This window comes from Ursus arctos, unplaced genomic scaffold (assembly GCF_023065955.2).
Source record: "Ursus arctos isolate Adak ecotype North America unplaced genomic scaffold, UrsArc2.0 scaffold_5, whole genome shotgun sequence".
In the NCBI taxonomy this organism is placed as follows: Eukaryota; Metazoa; Chordata; class Mammalia; order Carnivora; family Ursidae; genus Ursus; species Ursus arctos.
Window position 1 is genome coordinate 33520990 of NW_026623067.1, and position 20798 is coordinate 33541787.

The following is a 20798-nucleotide window of genomic DNA, read 5'->3' on the forward strand; positions in this document are numbered from 1 at the left end:
GCGACTGAATTAAATAGCATGTAAGATATAGCTGAAGAGAGAATAGCAAACGGAGAGATAGTTCGAGAAGGCAGAGCAGAGTTACCCACAAATAAACTCTGCGAGACAGAAAACTATAAATGAGATGAACAGATGTGGACAAAAGAACGAGACACTAACACATGTTTGATTTGTGTTTTATAAGGAGAAAGAGCCTAGAATAGAGACACTGAAGAAATAACAGCTAAAAACTTTATAGATATGATAGAAGCATGTTCAGGGGCACCTGGGTGGCTCAGTCAGTTGAGCATCTGCCTTTGGCTCAGGTCATGATCTCGGGGTCCTGGGTTCGAGCCCCGCATTGGGCTCCCTGCTCAGTAGGGAGCCTGCTTCTTCCTCCCCTTCTGCCTCCCCCGTGCTTGTGCTCTCTCTCTCAAATAAATAAATAAAAATCTTTAAAAAAAAATTTAAAAAGCATGTTCAAAACCACAGCCTGAGAAAAGTTATCACCAAAAGACCTCACGAGATGAAATTCTAAACGATGTGCATCAGCCACGAGTAAAGTGACCCCAGATGGAAGGCCTGCGGTGAAAGAGGCACATTCAGTTGGGGCCCATCTCTGTCCTTGCCTGAATCCAGAAACAGGTGTGGTCTTGCTGCGGGCTTTTCCACTGGCCCCAGCGAAAACAGAACCCTTGCTAGGGCACTTGTCTCTGCATCTGTAGACCCCAGTGGCAGAAAGTGACAAGTGACCCTTCCCAGGGAAATCGTGAAGCACCAGTGAGCCTCCCTGGCCACTGGGCATTCCCAGGCAATGCAGCACATCTTCAGGGAAACAGAGAGGTCAGAACAATGGACATCCACATGCAAAGAATTGAATCTAGACACAGACCTCACATCCTTTGCAAAAATTAACTCAAAATGGATCACAGACCTAAATGTAAAACACCGAACTATAAAACTCCTAGAAGACAACGTAAGAGAAAATCTGCATGGCCTTGGGTTTGGTGATGACGTTTTAGATACAACACCAAAGGAGCAAAAAATGAAAAAAGAAATGATCCGCTAGACTTCACTACAATTACAAACTTCAGCTCCGTGAAAGACACTGTTAAGAGAATAAGAAGACCGGTCACAGACTGGGAGAAAATGATTGCAAAAGCAAGCAATGAGGCCTTTCCCTTCTCCAAGCCCAGCGACACAGTCCACGCCCCAGCCCCGAGAAAGCAGGAGAAGCGGGGCCACTGGTCACGCTGAAACTGTCGTGGACCCCCTCAGGGACTCTCTGGAAGGACTGGGTGGTGGACAGATAAGAACTCAGTGTTTGCGCCCACGGCAGGTTCACGTGCTTCTGGGAGAAGCGTGCTGTCCCGCTGTGCTGTCGCCTCCAGTCTTGGGTGGGGGTAGCGAAGCTCTGGGAATGCCACCCCCTCGGCAGTTTCCAGGCCCTCTCCTCCAGCCTTGAGGCCTGCCCCACCTGGGGTGCTACCTGGCTGGCCCCCCGGCATTGAGTTTGATAAACCACTTCTTCCAGCACTCCCCCAACGTCTCCTGGCCACGGAATCATCTATTCCCCCGGGGTGCAGACAGAGGACTGCCCATGAAGCATGGGGGGAGCCCCTCCCGAACTACCTCGAGATTTGCTTTGAAGATGATGCATAGTGATGATTTTCTGTGACGGGCTGTCAGTGAAGACCATCAATGGCCCATATTAATAAAAACAAATAATTGGGCAAAAATCTAACTCCCTTTCATGCACGTACACACAAAAAGCATCCAGGGCCAGCAGCTACCTCTGGGCAGTGGGATTATGAATGAGTTTTAGCTTCTTACATTTGTAAACACAAATTGCTCATATAACCTGAAACAGAAAAACGCATTTAAATACTGTCTGCGCGTACTGGGTGTCCAGCACGCTAGTTTCAACTTCAGCGTTCCCAACTTTTTTCTGACTCATTAAAATCCCGAGCCCTCCCTTTCATGTGTGGGGGGGGGGGGGGCTTGTTTAGGACTATGAAGCTGGTAAAGGGCTTTGTAGAACAGTGAGCACTGTGGGGTGCTGAGAGCCCCAGGGCAGCATGAGTGCCCAAGAAGGTACTCATAAGAGTTAGCTGGGTCCTGGCCTGAAGTGTTAGTCTCAGGTAGGGGTGGTCAGGCAGACAAGCAAGAGACTCAGGAGGAACTCAGGGGGCCTTGGAGCATGAAGGAGTCAGCCTGACTGTCCTCCTCTTCCTGCCCTATTTTTAGCTGCATGAGTACAGGACACACTCGGGTGTCCTGGATAGGAAAGTGGTAAAGAGGCCAGGTAAGTGACGAGCCAAGTGCAGGTTCTGCCTACCCCAATCTGCCAAGCTCTTCAGATCCTTTCTTTCCCAGGCCAGAAACACCGCATGTGATGGGTGTTTGCTGAAATGAGTATGTGTGTGACAGCGTGTGCTGCGGACCGGGAGGGCTCCCCCTCCTGCACTTAGAGAAGGGGCAGGGCCGGAGTACAGCCCAACCCCTAACAGCAAAGGGATATGCAACATCTGACCCAGTTATGGATCAGAAATCAAGCAAGCTGAAACTCGGGGAGACGATGATCATTTCGCCAGCCAAACAGACAGCAAGGTATATCCTTAAGAGTCATCCCTTTTCCTTGGGCTTTTATTGTAGGATGCAGTCAGGCACCAGGGCCGGGCCCCCTTTAGTCTGCAGAGTGGCCATAAGGTCACCTAGGGGACCCTGCTTATTCCCCAGGTCAGGAGCCAGCCCCGTGAACTTCACCACAACAGCCTCCCATGACAGCATCCGGTGGGAGAAGGTGCCAAGGGCCGATTGAAAGAGGGGGAGGCTCTGGTCCCTGACAAGAGACAGGACAGGGATGACCAGGTCTGAAACATGGGCGCTGGGAGGGGCAGGGCTTGGGAAAATGGAAGGAGTGGGGAATTAAGAAAACAAAAATCTGGGGCGCCTGGGTGGCTCACTCACTTAAATGACTGACTCTTGGTTTCAGATCTCAGGGTCATGAGATCGAGCCCCGCATCAGGCTCTGTGCTTAGTGTGAAGTCCGCTTGGGACTCTCTCTCCCTCTCTCTCTGCTCCCCCCCACCCCGCACTCTCTCTCCTTTAAAATAAATAGGTCTTTAAAAAAGAAAAGAATACAAAAATCTAGAGGTCTTCATCATTTTGTAGATTAGATCCAAAGAAGATAAGAAAAAGAAAAATCTAGCCACAGCCTTATCTTGTGAGAGGTGGAAATGCAATCCTACAACACTGGGATTTCACATGGATCCCAGCTTAGTGACCCAAATCAGTGGCAACCTTGGGAGGGTCCATACTTATCACAAGGTACCAGCATTGAGTCTTGAGAGCTTTCCATCCTCCTTGATGTCGAGAAACCCTCTGAGAGTGAACTGGATTTTTTTCAAACAAGTGAAACTACTAGGAGGGAAGTTGGTAGAGTAAGGTTTGTGATCACGCTACGGCATAGGGCTTCTGCACCAAAAAAAAGAAAAGAAAAAGATGTCACTGCACATCTCTTTTGGATTTGATGAACAGGAGCCAGGACTGTTCTCTCAGGGGTTAGGTCAAATGGCTCCAAAGGTGCTTCCCTTCCAGGGAGTAAGTTCCTTGGCCGGGACCTTTGTCGGGCACGTCAGCGACTGGCACAGGGCCTGGGGTCTAGTAGGCCGTCCCCGCGTTAACGCCTGAGCAACTCAGCTCAGTAAAGTACGTGCCAGGGCCTTCCCGAGACGCCACCTCCCCTGGCAGATGTTGAGGCACCTTCTAGGCATCAGGCCCCTCTGAGCCAAGCTCTGGGCCTCAATGGCACAAAACCAAAGCCTGCTTTTGGCAGGAGCTTTCCATTTTGTTTCTTCACGTGGCCCAGCTCGCAGTGCTGTTTGTCATGGGTGTAAGCCGTACCAGGGTCCCTGACACTGCACTGTGCAGGGTGCTTTAAGGTGTTCCCTGAGAGACTTCTGTGATAAAAGTTTGGGAACCACTACCGATCACAGTTCCTTCCTGTGGGGATTCCCAATGACACCAACACGTTAAAGGCTCTGAAGAGTCCTGCAGTGAACAGGGCTACTTCTTGGTGGGTCCCAAACTCAAACAAATTTCTTCATGGAGAAACTCATCGGAGGTTCTTCATATATCCACCTCAAAAGAGGGGATATGAATCTAGCCGTCTTCCTATCTCAGCCATGGAGCCGTGTTTTTTGGTGGAATACCTCTTCAGTTTCATCACTTAGGTTCTGCTAAACACAGAGCAATGCTGACCCACAGTGCCTTGACCCATGACTTAAGACCAACAAATCGGGAATGCCTGGGTGGCTCAGTTGGTTAAGCATTTGACTCTTGATTTTGGCTCAGGTCATGATCTCGGCTCGGGTCATGACCTCAGGGTCCTGAGATCGAGCCCCGTGTCAGGCTCCATGCTCAGTGTGGAGTCTACTTGCAATTTTTTTCTCCCTCCCTCTTCCTCCATTTCTGCTCCTCACCGCGCCCCCCCCCCGTGCTCCCTCTCTTTCTCAAATAAATGAAAGCTTAAAAAAAAAAAAACCAACAAATCACAAGGGCGCTTGCTCTCTGCTCTTCCACACACTTTTCAGTTACACCCCGCCCCCAACTGTAGGACTCAAGCACCTGTAACTTCTCCCTTCATCTGCCCTATTCCTTTATTGGTCTCTGGGCTGGTGTGTCCCCAACATCAGTGGACATCTCAGTGGGGCAAAAGCCATGCCCCGTGTTGCTCATTTCACGTCTCACCTCTCCCATACCTTCCAGCAGTGCTGTGCTGGGCACGGGGGGAGATTCCAACTTGACTGCCCTTAAATGTTATCATTTAGATGTCACGGAAGGGGCAAGTACCACAGTACCATGGGGGCAAAGACGATGGCTGGGAGGGGGCTGCCCTGACTGCCTCAGTTTCCATGCGGTAACGCTTCCACCTACCATGTGTCGCGGGGTTAGTTTGAATGCTGGCTAAACGCTTTAGATGCAGTGTCAATCCTCACAGCAGCCCCAAGAGCTGGGGCTGGAGAATGGAGCAAGGCCCAGATCGTCCTGGCCACTGAGAGGACGAGCGGACGGCATCCCATTCCTTGGGAAGAGCTCCGGAGAGAGGCCAGCCGGGAAGCAGAGCCAGGCGCACACAGATCTGGGGAAGGAACTGTCTGGTGGCCAGGCCCAAGCTTGTTCCAGATGTTGCCTTTTCCTTTTAAGTATGACAGATGATTGGGCTCTGGACCCAAGAGGAGAAACGGAGGCCAGCTTCACGTTGTAGAGCAAGATGCAAGGCTACCAGCTCCTCCTGACATCTACCCCGGCCTGGAGCCGGCCATAAGGAGGAGGACCCTTGTGGTCCCTCACCCCTGAAAACATGCTCTACACGGCAGAGTGGGGGCGGGGGGAGTCACTGGGCTCTGACGGCCCCTGGCTCAGACACTCTTAATGCTGGTGCGGCCTCAGCTCTCGCATGCTTGGCTCCTGGCTAACTGAAAAAATCCTTCGGGAAGATGTCCACGCGTGTGCCAGGTGCTCAGGATAGAAGGGGCCGCCGGCGTCAGACGCAGGAGTGTGGTAACGGGGTGTCCTGGTGCGGAGGCTAGCGCAGGTTAGGAGGAGGAGGAAAGTGCCGCTTGAAACAAACCGGAGAGCAGGCGCTGAAGCCGCCAAGGCATTCTGCAGGGGTGTGGGGAGGTTCGCTGGGTTCTGAGCAGCTGAAGGATGACACGCGGTGGGGGGGCAGTGACAGCCCCTGTCACCACCCCTAAGGAAAGTAACCTCAGCCATCAGAGCAGGGGCACTAGGGACTTCCTCCTCTCTCTGCCTTAACCCCCTGCTAAGGGTCAGATTTGGGCACTTATACTGCGTGCACGTGGGATAAGCCCTTCCCCTGCGTCCCCTCACTGCAGTCTCTACAACCCTGCGGGACCGTCGCTGCTAGCCCCCTTGTACAGATCACCAAACCGCAGCCCAGAAATGTGAGCGACCAGCCTGAGGCCACAATTATGAAACTGTGGACACCTAGGTCCACATCTTAACTGTCCAGCTCTGCTGCCTGTACCTGACGTCCGCCGGACATTGTGGCATCCCATCTGGTCCCCAGCGCTGGCCACCAGGAGACATCAGCTCCCTGGTCCACGGCCACCTAGTCCCAGCAGGACCCTGGTAGCTCAGCCTGCCTATTAGCAGCCACATCCAGACCCCTCGTCTCTCCGCTGGGCTGCTGAAGGCAGGAGGCCTGGCCCCGCCATGTCGAAGGGCATCACCAGCACACCTCCATCACCAGGCCTGCAACTCTGTGCACCGCCTGGGAGAGTCTGAACACATCCCTCGACAGGGCCCTTCAGGTGACAGCTAGACACACCGGCGAGCTTTGGTTAAAAAGCCCCCTCTGCCTAACACAGACCTACGGCACCGCCTTCTCCTTGCCTCTACCTGTCTCTGGACAGAAAGCTCTCTGGGGGGAGGAAAGGTGTTGCTCTGGCTTCTGTCCCAGATACATGTTCAGTGAGGACCTGCTGAATGGCTTACTTCCCTCACATGCCTCGCGCCAGAGCACCATGTCTGGGCCACATCGCTGTCGAGGCCCTGAGCTGCTCGAGGGCTGGCACTCGGGCTGCGTCCTCGTTCCCTATCTTCCCCGAGCTCTGGGAAGAGGCTGGAACCCAGCAGGCACCTGGAGCACAGGCGTGGGGGTGACACAGCCCCACTGCCAGCTCTCACAGGGCTGACTAGCCCCACCTCCTTCTTCAGGTCGCAGCTGAGAGCACCTCCCCACAGAAGCTTCTCCAGGCGCTCAGGCGCCCGGGCCACTGCTTCGGCTGGTTCATGCTCTCCATGGTGTCTCTCACGGTCAGTAACCATCGGGGTTGGTTGGTTCTTTCTCCCAGACTGGACCATGAGCAGCACAGAACAGAGACCATTTCTGTCGCAATCATTACTGTGTTCTCATACAGAGCTTAGCACGGTGCCTGGTACACAGCAGGTGCTCAATAGTTTGTGGAATGAATGAAAAGTGTCTTCGGGGAAGCGAAATCAAAGAGCAGAGCAGAAAGAGGGCCTGTCCACCTTACCTTCTCACTCATGGAGCAAAACCAAAGTTCTGAGTGGGCAAACACTCAGAACTTCCAAATATTCACATGTTGCCACATCTCAGCCCAAGGTGGTTAGGGCTGGTCAGTCACTGTGGGCACGCAGGGCTGTTCTGAGGGGTGGAACGGAGCAGGGTCTTCACCGGATATGGCTCCAGAGCTCAGCTACTACCCCATCTGGCAACAGGGCACAAGTGACCACAACATGACTGAGCACAGCACTAATGTCTCAGGATGTCTCCTGATGTGTCCATCATGTGGGCTGGGCTCCATGGTGGGGACAGGCATAGGGCAATGGTCAACCCAATGACATAGCACTGCATGCAGACAGAAAAAATGGCTCAGATTCAGCTAACTATAGCTCCACTGGAAGGACCTGGTAAAACTTCAAAATATACATTATTCTTAATACACAGGAGTTAACACGGCTGACACCTGAGTAAAACTTTGCCTTGAGCTACTAGTCCAGCACTAGTGATGGGCTGCCCTGACCATTCCCACACTCCTCCGTGACCACGACCACACACCCATGAGAGCTGGGGAGAGGCACAAGGGGTGTGGGCGCAAAGAGAATCAAAGTCCATGAGAATGGGCCCGCTGACCCCAAACTCATGAGCACCGTGCTCAGTTCCAGAGCCAGCCAGGCACAGACGAGGAAAACGTCCAGATTTTCTGTGCAGCACACATAGCAACTGCCTCAGATATGTTGGAGCAATGGTATCCCCTCACCCCCGCCCCACACCCTGCAAACTGAGAAACAGAAGCTTGATGGAAGAAATGAAACCGATTTTGTACTTGACCTAATGATAGTGTCTGCGGATATCCCAGTGAGAGGGACATCACGGCATTCGGGAACCGGGAATCACGGCCTGACTGGGTATGCCCAGCACATCAGCTTCCCCATCACGCTCAGACAAAACCCTCTGGCTATCACAGCAGCCTGAAGTTAGAGCACGGGCTGTTGTCAACATCTGAGTTGTAAGGAAATTGGGGTCCAGAGAGGTGAAGTGAATCACTCAAAGTCACACAGCATGTAAACTGCCAAGCCAGAACGAAACAATGTCCTCTGCTTCGTGTCTAGTAACTCCTCCCCTGACTGCCAATGTTCTACCTGGCTTTCCTGGGTATGTCGCAAGCTCTGGGCCTCATCCACAGAATGAGAAGAATCATGCCTAGCTCATGCTACCAGGTATGCCACCTCCAAGAGTCTCTGAGAAGCAGAGGGTTAAATGTCCCACAAGTGTGAATGCCTCCCAACTATAACCCATCAATGACTTTTCGGGCCTAGGTGCTTTCAAAAGAACACAACAACTTTATATCCCTCATGACCGTGTTCTTTATGGAACCCTTGGTCTTGCCTCACTGAGAGACTTGGGAGAGCAAGAAGTGATCCAGCTCTCCTGCTGCCTATTATCACTTTGGAAGAGGCAGCTTGTCTTGCTGAGTCTCCCTGTCTGGCTGTAGGAGAGGTGGCTGCAAGAATCGAGGGTGCCCTTTCTGCCGCAGACCCTGATGGTTCACGGAGCAGTAAGAGGTAAAAGCATTACAAGAGGCCAACAGGACCTGGGTCCCTTCTCAACTCCTTACTGGCCATATGTGGCCCCAGGCAAGGTCTCTTACACTTTGAGGCTCGTTTTCGCATCACTACAAATGGGGGTGATATCCCTGCCCAGCTGGCTTCCCACAGTGGTCATGGAGCCACCAGAGAGACCAGTAAGATTATTTCCAGGAAAAGGACCAACCCCCCCCCTCCCCCAGAGAGATAGCTGGTTTTGAGACTGGGGCTGGGGAAATTCAGGGTGAGACCAGGACATCTTGTTGTGGGGGAAAGCAAGAGAATGTGTAAGAATGGAAGAGGCCATCACAAAGGACATCAGAACCAGCTTGAATGTCAAGTGTGAGACAATCTGAGCACCATACTGAGTAATGATGTGACAGCGTATAACCCATTAAATTAAAGAAGTCCGTGAAGCAACATTGTGAGTACAAAAAACAGGAAGAGGGGAAGGGCAGAAGGAAAGTAGTTCTTTACAGAAGAGTGCCAACTAATACATGCAGAAGAAATGACAGAAACAGAAAAATCACTCTTTTATAACCACTACCGTAGTAACAGATTCAGGTAAGATCACATAGGAATGCCAAAGCCACGGGGGAAGACTGTGCTTCAGGCTGTGCAGAAGTCCAGCAGACACCTCCTGAACCGTATGACCCCAGTGAATCACCAGTGGCAGCACAAACCCACATCAGGCGCCTCCTAGCATGATCCTCGACGAGGACGCAACGGCACTTGTGCAATCCCCCTGCCAAAACATTTAACCCGAACCCAAGCAGGAGACCAGCCCAGACTGAAGGGCATTCCGCAACACAACTGGCTGCCCTCTCCAAAAACGCCCATGTCGTGGAAGACTTTTAAAAAATTAAAAAACAGGGGCGCCTGGGTGGCACAGCGGTTAAGCGTCTGCCTTCGGCTCAGGGCGTGATCCCGGCATTACGGGATCGAGCCCCACGTCAGGCTCCTCCACTATGAGCCTGCTTCTTCCTCTCCCACTCCCCCTGCTTGTGTTCCCTCTCTCACTGGCTGTCTCTATCTCTGTCAAATAAATAAATAACTTCTTTAAAAAAAAATAAAAAATAAATAAATAAATAAATAAATAAAAATTAAAAAACAAAAAACCAACCTGAGGAATTGTTTCAAGACTAAAGAAACCTGACAACTAAAGGAAACGCAGGATCCTGAAACAGAACCTGGATCAGGAAAGAATACCAAAAAAAACTGTAATTGTCCCCCATTATTGGGACAATTAAAGCAATCTCCACGTGGACTGAACAGCCCAAAACAAATGTATAAATGTGCACACCTATGCACACGCACATACACAGCCAAGGTGGGGGGAGAAAAAGGCAGCGGGGCAGAAAGTTAACAACCGGGGCACCCGGTTGGTTTTCTGGACTGACCCAGAAAATGTTCATCGTACGACTGGTGTAACTTCTGGGCGGGTTTGAAAAGTTTCCAAAGAAAAGCAAGCGCACGGGTCGGGTCAGTCCCCGGAAGGTGTCCGCTCCGCCACGACGTGAGCACGGCGGTGTCCCCGGGGGCTCGGGCGTACTCACCCGTCAGGTACTCCAGGACGGCGGCCATGTACACGGGCGCCCCCACTCCAATCCTGTACTTGGGGTGGCCCTTCTTGATGTAGCGCAGCATCCGCCCCACGGGGAAGATGACTCCCGCCTTGGCGGACCGGGAGGTTTTGGTGGACTTCTTCTTCCCGCCCCGGCTCGACATGGCGGCGGCCTGGAGGTGAACCAGCAAGCACACTGTGGAGGCGAGAGGCACAGGGTCAGGGTCACCGGGACGGCGCCTCCCCCGCCCCCCCCCCCCAGCCCCTAGAAGGAAGGCCACCGCCTGCCGCCACTGAGCCCTCCGAGCCCGGCTGATGCCCTCGGCTGGAGCACTTCGGCCCCTGAAGAGAGAACGGCGATGCTTTTCACACTTTATACCGTAACACCAGTTTCGGCGGCCACTTCCACTTGGACGTTACTCTGACAATGAGTGCTCTTGAGTGCCTTGCCTTTATGCCACAGGATGTAAAAGAAAACGGGATTTCTTGGCTACGTCCTATACACTTGTTTAATAATTGCACTTTCACACCCTTGAGACCGGGGCGGATGAATGTGCCGAAGGCTTCACGAAAGAAAACTATGTCACCTGGCCCTGGAATGATGTAAGGCCTGATACCTAGGCCCTCTGCTGAAAGCAGCGTCTCTACCTCAGGGTCGTTTCTGGGGGGGGGGGGGGGGGGGCAAGAACAGCTCACAGGAGTTCCGCAGACAGCCGGGCTGCAATCACAGGCCCTCAGAACATTTCCAGTCTGCGAGCTGGGCCTGTCCTTAGAGGAGACGCAGAAGTGCTTGTCTTTCCCTGCTCTTCCTCCCCAACCCCATCCAAAATGCCACTCAAGTCCAGAGGAGGCTCCACCTCCAACAGCTCTTGGAAGGCCTCTCCTGTCCACCCCGACCGTGACTGAATCCAGGTCATCACCAACCAACCGATCACAAACACCTCCTGAAGAGATCTCCCCACCGCCGGCCCTACTCTCCAATCCACCTGCCCTCCGAGGGCAGTACATACAAGTCTGAATACTCAACAGCCCTGGTCGTAAAGCTCTCTGTGGCTGCCACAGTTCCCGAGGAAAAATCGAGATGTTTGGCCTGTCATGGGATGTCCGAGAAAAATAGGCCTGGCACATCCAGCCAGCTTCACCCCATACCTCTGGTGGTCTAAACTCAGACACAGGGGGAGTCACACGCGGTTCCCCGCAAATGCCCTCCTCTGCAGGGGCTGTGGCCTTTGCCCAGGACCACCACTACCCCTCACACTTGTGTTCTGCCCTCTGCCAACCCTTCTCTGAGTCCTCAGATACAGCACCTCCATCCTCTGGGCTCCCTTGCACTTATGCCATGATGACGTTCATATGCCCCTGTCTCTCCCATCAGAACGCAGGCTCTCAGAGAGCCGCCCCTGTCTGTACTTCGAGCAGGGCACCCCGAAAGTCTACATGTTTGCTAAGAGCATTCAAGTCATTCATGCATTCACTTCAGGAACAGTGCGGGGGAACGGAGACAGCAGGGCACAAGGCAGATGGGATCTCTGTTCTCCCAGAGCTGGTGAGGAAGAGAGAGAAGAAATAGCCCTACCGTCATTTAAATGATCATCACGAAAGGCAGTGGGGGTGCTGGAGAGGGGCTGTGAAGAGGCCTCAGCCTATCCTTGAGCACCAGGCAAGCATTTCCTGGAGAACATCTATGTTCAACCACTGAACCAAATGGGCAGGTCTCCCATTTACTGGTAAACTGAGGTCGGGCTGTGTGGTGTGAGGCTACTCCAGCTCCAACAGGCCATGCCTCTATGCCAGCGGAGGCCACAGAGTTAGGAGTCCTTGTTACTGTGACGCCCAACCCTATATCTGGAACACACCGTGGTCCATTCCTAACATCGGCGCGACCCCTAAGATCATCTCAAATTGTCTGCCTGACACAGATGGCCGAAACAGCAGAGAGCAGAATTCTTGGGCACTCTAACAGAATTAAGGTGGCTCTGGATGGATGTTGGGGGGTGGGGGTAGGGTGGCTACTGACAACCATGATAAGAATCTTAACATTTCTCATCAAGAGGCATCAAGCCTTAATTGATCACTGTGTGCTAAAGAGAGTCCCAGAAGGGCGTGAGTTTCTCTGAAACAATTAAATGGCTCCATTTCTTTCTGTGATGAGCTCCATTCTGAAAGATTCCCTGCAAACAGGTGCCCACGCTGACTCTGAGCAGGAAATGGTATACGTACATATGTGTGCATGAGCGTGAATGCGGGGAAAGCTGTCACTGGGCTTCCCAGCGGTCTTTTGCTTTACTACATACGTGTTTCACAGACCAACGCAATGCCTCTGGACTAGGAGTTTTCAGATCTGAACGTTTCCCCTCCTTCAGCAGGAGAGGCCCACGGTCAGTGATGATGAATGCAGCTCAGCCCCGTTTCTCACTGGAGCCCAGGCGTCAACTCCCATCTCCAGGCAGAGCCGTCTGGGTATGTTTGGCGCTGCCTCTGTGGGAATTGGGCGATGTCCTGCCCCAGAGAGAAGCCATTCACATTCAGGGACCTGACAGGCCCTAGAGATGCTCGTTCCCTCAAGGTGATGCTCCTGGTGCGTCCCTTCCACTCCAGCCTTTATGTGGACACGCCGGGGACTCCCAGGTGCACACCTGGCGTGGAGGCCCAGAGCTCTGTTCTGCCTGCCTGTGTAAGGACCCACTTGCAAGTCCCATGGACACCTGGAGCTCCCTCCTCTGGGTTGCTCAGCCACAGCAGTGACGACCTCACGCACCAAGCCACCAAGCAGCTGTGAACCTGGGCCCTACTTCTCTGCCTACCTTCACAGTGCCCAGCCATTAGCCAAGCTCTGTTGAACCCACCTCGTAACTTCTCAAGCCTCTTCCCTTCTCTTTGCCCTCCCTGCCTTGGTTCAGCTCTCTCTCCTTCTCACCTGCCGTCCTCAGTTCCGGTCTCTCTCCATGGATGCCAGAGGATGTGTGCCCCCTGGATGGTTCCTCATCACCCCCAGCCAGCCACAAACAGCATCCTTCACCTACTTCCACAGCATGGCCTCCTGCCGCCCCTGACTTCCTGCCCTGCAATGCCCAGTCCAGAATGTCTCTCCTGCCTCAGACACCCTTTGTCCTCTTGCCAGCCTGCAGAACTGGGTCTCATGAGATCCCTGTCCTCGGACCCGACCACGGACTGGCGTCACCCACTGCTCCATGTTCCCAAAGCACGCATTCTGGCACAGATCTGTGCGCCTGCCTCCCTGGCCTGACTGCACGGCAAGCTACTTGATGCCAGGCTGTGTTGGGCTCATCCCCGAGGTCCTGCGTCCCAGGCAGGACCGTCGTCAAGGATCCTCGGGTGCCATATCATGCCGAGAGGAGAACATCTTCACACCTGATCTTCAGTCAGGCCCCACATCTTCATCCCCTGCCCTGGGGCTGGTCCTCACCCCTCCCCGTGTTCTTCCCGCACTTCTAACCATAGGTCCCCAAGCTACAGCCACAGCTTGGAAAGACTTCTGACAAAGCCATGCAGCCTCATGACATCCAGTGATGTGTGCTGACTTTAAAAATATCTTCCAGAAAGTCACCTTGTAGTGGGGCAGTCTCCAGATAAACCCAGGTCCATCGGATGTGCCAGGTCCATCCCACTCCTCAGGGGTCTACGGAAACATGGGTGGCCACGGCCAGGCACACACGTCAGGGGAGAGCAGCCAGGATGGACGTGGCTGTTGAGCACTGCAGTTAATGACTTAAATTCCAAAGTCAGACTGGCCTCATTCAGGCTGTGGCTCGGCCGCTTATGGCCTATGTGTCATTGGGCGTGTGATATAAAGTTACCCTCGGAGATTTTATCGGCTGTCAAGCGGGGATGAAGACAGAATGGACCCCGAACCACTGGTGGGAGAACTGAATGGAAACATGCATATGCAGGGCCTGACAAGCACTCACTGAGCGAGTGCTCGGGAAAGTCAATAGAAGTAACAGCAACGTGTCTAATCTGAAAAGAGGCCCCCTCCTTGGACACTGATGTTGGTTATGTGTACTGGCAAGGACAGCACTCGCTGCACTAACGAACGAGTCCCTGCAGCGTATTTCTCCCTCGCGGAAGTCCAGAGAGGGTTTCCATGATTGGCTGGTGCTGCTCCACACGACTCATGAATCCTGACCCCTCCCATCCTTCAATGCACGACTCCCAGTGAGTGTTACCACAGAAGGGAAAAGGCCATGGAGGATAACACATGGACGCCTTCAAGGGCCAGGCCTAGAGGGCGGCACACCACTACTGACCATGATTCATGGACTAGAACTTGGTCATATGGCCACACCTAATTGCAAGAGAGGTTGAGAAATGTCCTTTAGCTATTTGGTCAGAGGAGAAAACAGCCAGTCTCTGTCACATAACAAACCAAGTTGAAAGCGGACCATGAAGCCAGGGTGTGAGCAGCCAACCAAAGGCTGTTGGGCCCTGTTTGACCCATGTCCTGCATCCAGCCTCTTCTGAGAGATGGACGGTCCTCCATCACAGAAAAAGTGGCTTCTAACACACTCGGCTTCTCTTCAAGGCACCGACGTTGCTCAGAAGAGAAAGAGCTGTACTATCTTGTAAACTGACAAAACCGTGTCCTTCCTTCCTGGATGATACTCCATTCAAGAAACCAGAAGTCCTCACCCCTAGACGGGGCCCCACGTGCTCTGAAGATAAGGGGGCTTCAGGCAACCCCGGCATCCACTCATCACGGCACATTAGCTTGGCTGTTCTTTTTTACTGTTACCAGGCCAGGAAATGAAGATTCTGTGGTTGATCCTGAAGGGACCTCTGTGGTCTTTACCCCTGCAACTCCTCTGACTATGCATCAATCACAATAGACATGAACCTTGCTTGCAGAAACCCAAAGCTTACCCAGAGTCACACACCATCGGAGAGGGGCTGTATGGAGAAGTGAGCCAGGCTTGAGTGAGAGGCCAGCCTCTGACCACAGGCCTCCCGACAACCGAGATGGGACCAGGGCACGTGATCTGTGCTCATGGCACAGGACTAGGGAGAAGGCTGGCTGTGAGGATCCTGTGAATGAGATGGGACTTGAGAATGACAAGCCCTCTACTATAGAGGTAAGAGGGGCAAAAGGCTGTCCTACCTACGACCCCACCATTCCACTCCTCCCCAGCAGGGCACCCTAACGAGCTCCTCGCTGCATTACACACCGCATTCACCCCTACCTTCACTCTTCGGCACATGCCGCGATCTCAGTCTATAACACCCCCTCCAGCCCTGCCTGAGGTGATCCTACCTACTGGTCTGGTGATGCAGACCTACCACGTGGCCCCCTCCTCTGTGCTCCTGCTGCGGCTGCACCTTGTGCTCCCCAGCCACAGTCTAGTTTGGGACAGCCCTATGCCCGGACTCCAGCCTTGCACACAAGGCCCCACGGAACTCCAGCCCATCTCTCCCTATTTCCAGCAACAACGGCTCCACCAGGCCAAACTGCTCCTGTTTCCTCAGTGGACATTCCTGCTGTGGCCCCGGAGCTCAGCTACGAATCCCCTACAATGTTCCTGAGCCTGCCACCATTCTTTAATATACCCAATCACTTTTCTCAATCTTATAAAAAATGCTCTGCAAGGGCACCCGGGTGGCTCAGTCGGTCAAGCATCTGCCTTTGGCTCAGGTCATCATCTCAGGATCCTGGGATCGAGCCCCGCATTGGGCTCCCTGCTCATCAGACAGCCTGCTTCTCCTTCTCTATCTCTTGCTGCCTCTCTACCCTGCTTGTGCTCACTCTGTCTCTGTCTCTCTCTCTCTCAAATAAATAAATAAATACATAAAATCTTCATAAATAAGTAAAGTGCTCTGCAAATGCAGTTTCCAGCCCTTTCTTCTAACCTGATTGTTATTCTAGATCCAATTTATGTAAATATTCTGAAGCCGACCTCCTCACCCTTAGCGGTTGCCACACTCTATCATCACTGCCAGTTTCCTTGTCTGTCCTGATGGGATGCACCGGCCGGCTCTGCTCACCAGTGTGCCCCCACGCCCGCCCCCCCACTCTGCCTGTTACCTGGTAGGCTCTCAAATGCTGGCTGGCTGGTGAGCGATTAGTTGGCATTTACAGTGGATGGGGTGCTCTTGATAAAGATGAGGGCAGCATTTCCAAAGCCCACAGGCCACAGGGCTCAGAGATGTGGCAAGTGGGACACCCGCCAGGGACCTTCAGTGAGACCATTCGTGGACACCTACCTGGCCAATCCCTGTGGAAGCTCAGACCCTCGAAATTCAGGGAGCTTGTGGAGCCAGCCACCTTAGGGATTCCCAGGAAGGGAATACCACAACTGCCCCGACAGCTACGGTGGGAGCCACGAAGAGGCCTTCCCACTCCCTGATAATTCTATGGCTCCGGCCGCCTCTCTTTTGCCACAAGACTAGCTCTCAGTAAAAGATGAACGCGACCAGAGAGAAATACTTACCTTTCTCACATCTGTAAGTGACTGACCTCCGCTAAGGCTATAGCATAGAAAACTCTTAATCAGGGCACTTACAAAACCACTGGAACCGGCGACTGTGAAGTCTTTTATTATCTAAGCAATGAATTCATGCCTATCGATCCCGAATGAAATATTGACCAGAACTGCTGGGGAGCTGCTAGTCAGCCGGCCCTCTCTCCAGCACCCGAGCATGGGGGACCGGAGCCATCAGTGGTTTAAGTCACTGTGGCCGAGAGAGGACCGCACCATCCACTCCCTGCAGCTGGATAAATGCCCACATGTCCACATGCATTTGTCACCTTCCCATCAACTCCAATCATGACAGCAAACCTGAGACACTTATTTCTGAAGCGTAGGACACTACTCCTGTTTCCAGCATTTTCTTCCATTTACTCCTATCATACCAGATGATTAACGGTGTCACTGCTGCCATGTCCCCAGAGGCATTCATCTACTACACAACTATCACTCACAGAGCTGGGGTGCAGAAACAGCACTCTGATTGGCTGAGAAGACAGACTGGTTCTGGTACTCTAGCCAATCAGGAAAAACATCTCTCTCCATTCATAAAACACTACATCATCAAGGGAGCCGGATGATTAGAGAACTTACAGTCCACCCTCAGTGAACCAAGCCATTACAAACAAGGAGAGAAGGACAAATTGAGATAATAAATAAATCCTAAACTGCAAATTTTGTTCCAGCACACGTATCTTCCTCGTGTGTGAGGTTTTCAGTGGTGGGGAGAAAACAGAAGCCAAATACAAGTGTTATTCAGGAAAGAGTTTACAGGAGGCTAGTCTGGGATTACAATTTCACCTCTGTAACCCCCCCTCCCCCCGCCAAGCTCGTGAGCCGCACTAAATGAATCGGCACTACGTTTCAGTAGCCAGGCACGGCCTTCCTGCTTTAAGAGGAAACTTTCCTTCACACCTCCTCTCTCTTTTAAAGGTTGTGCCAAACTCTAAGATAGCCATTTCAATGGAAGGCTATCAAAGGAAAAGTTTAAATGTGAGCTTCAGTAGAGGAGGACCCTGGTTGGTTGGGCTTGGCATCTAGAAGCCATACGGTATTTGTTGAATAGGTGTATTCCCGGTAAGAATAAAGAACATCTGGCCATGTCTCTCTTCTGCTCAGAGCCTTCAATGGCTTCTTCTAGCTTCACCTGACTCCCTCCAGGATTCAGCCATTCTGAGCCTCTGGTGGTTCCCCCATATGACCTCTATTCTCACTGTTCTAAGACTCAACACATGGGGTTCCCCAGGCCTTAAACACTTGTCTGCATCTGCCCTCCTCTGCCCAGCCAACTCTTACCTGGCCTTTCTGTACCCAGGAAGGGCTTGCTCCTGCTTATGTCACTGTTCTGGGGGCTACCATGGGAGCTACTGTGGCCTTCTGCACCAACCTTGCAACAGCCACTTGCCTGTCTTCTCCTTACATCACTTTCCCAAGGATGAGGACGGGGCATTTCTTGATCATGCTCCTGTCCCCACTGCCTGACTCAGAGTCGATTCTCAGGAATTATTTATGGAAAGACTGTAAGACACCAATCTGGCAGGCTTGATCCAAGCAAACGAGCTATACAACTCTTTGGAACCCACCTGGGCTCACTCATAAGAGCTGGGGTGGCCCCCAATGTACTTCTAAAACTGTAGAACATGGGGACGACCCATAGGACAGGTGTGGGGCCCCCCCTCGCCCCTGCTCCTTCCCAGCATATGTGCCAAGAACGGAGCTCTGAAAAACCTAACACAAATCCAAAGTCACAACCCAACAAAAAGTAGAAGCCGCTGTAATTCTGGTCAATAGCACATATAAGTTCTTACTGTGTTTAGTCAGCTTGGGGTTTGCACTTTGGTTGATTTCAATAAATTGCCTTTAAATGGCTGGGGGCAGCATTAGCTCTGAAGGTATCAGAGGCAGGTCCCAGAATACACGTACTCCAAGCCTCTCTATGGGAAAGGGATAAGGGGTCTCAGAGTTCTGCTGTCACCAGAACTGGAAGAAATGGCAGACAGAGATGTACCACTCCCTGCGCCTGGCCCCTTTGGTACAGACCACGCCAGTGACTTAGGGCTGTGTGTCACAGTGTCACAAGGGATGTTCCAGACCACTCCTCATTCTAAAGGCCCTATCTCAAATAATTTTTCACTTAAACTCTTCCCTCCTTCTTAATGCCTTCATCTAGCAATCAGCATTAACAATGGTGACAGGCTAAAACAAAATAACAGAATGAGTTTTCCTGCTCTCCTCCTAAAATTAGAGGGGTAAGAATTTAAAGACTCAAGGGTTTTGGGGTTGTTTTTTTTTAAGGAAAAAAATAAGGTTTTAAAGCATATTTATCCCCATCCTGGAGAAGCTCTTGTACAAGACGGGGATGATGATGCCCAGCTTTAGTCAGTTGTGTACAAGGGGTATAAATTCCAGTTGCAGGCATAAGGTGGCCATTTCAGGGCCCGCAACTCCTCTGAAGGCAGAGTGGTACACTAAAGATGGCCTGCAGTAGGTGGATCCCACCGAACTTACAAGTAGAGTCTCCTACTCAAACCCAAAGCTGTTTGAAATTCCCCTAGTCCGCTAAGCAGGAAGCCTGGGACAAAGTACTTTGCCCCCTCTTTAACGGTAAAACCTCAAACCACAAAGGTGGAAGAAAAAGAGAAGCTAGCAGGAATGCCCCTCTAATTGTCTATTTTTATACGCTGTTTATTGGATCATTAAAATCTTACAAGGATTTCATGGTAATTGTAATTGCTGAATTCAAAGTTTGTCTTAGCTGCTTGTACAGACGTTTTTCAATTTCAAACTCAGCAATATTTCCCCCAACATCTTGTCTAAAAGCACCTTCCAATCTACTGACCAGATCTCTAGGTGATTCGTGGTCCCCGCAGGAGTGGAGGCGGGGCGCGCCACCCTGCACACCTGTTGTCAGGTGACACCGCCAGCAGCATCCAGCGCACTCACGTCCCCACTCCACCCCACCCCCAGCGAGTCCCTTCCCTCCCGGCCTTCTCCACCCTGGAAGCCTACAGCCTTCCGGAGTTACCTTTTAAAAAAACTCCCAGCCACAAAGCAAACAAAAGGCCCGTCTGAAGATGAACGAGGGCAACGGGGGGGGGGGGGGGGGGTTCCCGCGTCCCCTCGCCAGCCAGTCCCTGGACAACCCCCTCCCCGGCCCTGCCTGGCTCCGATCCCACGAGTATCCCCCAGCCGCCAACCCTCCCCTCTCCGCAGAACCCGAGCCAGACGCCTACACCACCGCCACCTGGCTCTCGGGCCCGACTTATTGTGCGGGGGCCGGCAACTCGCGGGCCGGCGGGGGCCTCACCAAGTACAACTCCGCGCACCGCAGCTCCCGGTCGCCCAGGCCCAGGCTGCCCGGCCAGCGCTGCGGGGCCTCCCCGGGCCTCCGGCTCAGCCCGCCCGCCCGCCCCGGGAAGTGTCGCCGGGGGAGGGGCCCGCACTGTCGCCTTCCCACAAAAGCGCCCAGGCTCGGGCAGGAGGACGAGGTTTGGAGAGAAGTTGGCTTCCGGGTTTGCTGTTTGAACAAAACCAAAGAGAATCCCGCGCGGCCGGGCAGGGCCTGGGAGGGCGCCGTGCGCGAGCGAGGCCCCGCGTGGGCCACGCCGAGCGCGGCGACTGGAGCCCGGCCGAGCGCCGCCCGTGCGCGCCAGGCCGGGCCGCTCCCCGGGTCCCCGCGGCCGGAAGAGCCGGCGACCGGACCGGGCGGCGGGAGACCGGGCGCGCGGCGAGGGGGCCCGCGCGGCACTTACGGGGCGGCTCGGCGGCGGCGGTGGCGGCGGCGGCGGCAGCAGCTAGGTGTCCGGCCCGTGCCCTCTCGGCCGCTCGCGCCTTTTCTCTCCGCGCTCGTCGCTGGCCCGCCCGCCCGCCTCCTCGCTTCCCGCCCGCGCGCCGCGCGCTCGCCCCCTCCGCCCGGCTCCGCTGCCGAGTGAACTGGAACCAGTCGCCGCGGCCCCGGGATTCCCACAATGCACAGCGCGCCGCTCGTCACATCCCATGCCGTCCCCGCGCGTCCGGCCACCCCTCCCGCGCCACCCGGGCGCCCCGGCCTTGACCCCAGCCCCGCGGCTGCGCGCGCCACGGCCTCCGCGCTCCGCCGCCGGGACGTCGGTCTGTCTGTCTGTCTGCCGGCCGCCCCG

The 20798-nt window shown here is 53.6% G+C and overlaps 1 protein-coding gene across 4 annotated transcripts in view; it reads right to left on the reverse strand.

The window, feature by feature from the left end:
- The window catches only part of LOC113261754 (core histone macro-H2A.1), a 76650-nt gene extending 56069 nt beyond the window's left edge, over positions 1-20581 (reverse strand). The window contains exons 1-2 of one of the 4 annotated variants that reach the window (XM_026508023.4): positions 20412-20581; positions 10173-10376 (exon numbers count right to left, since the gene is read on the reverse strand). In XM_026508023.4, coding sequence (XP_026363808.1) covers positions 10173-10344 — 172 coding nt within the window. In that variant the 5' untranslated portion in view covers positions 10345-10376; positions 20412-20581. The remainder of the gene's footprint in view (positions 1-10172; positions 10377-20411) is intronic. The other 3 variants (XM_026508024.4, XM_026508025.4, XM_026508026.4) reach the window with 3 other exon arrangements.
- Between the last annotated feature and the right edge of the window lie 217 nt (positions 20582-20798).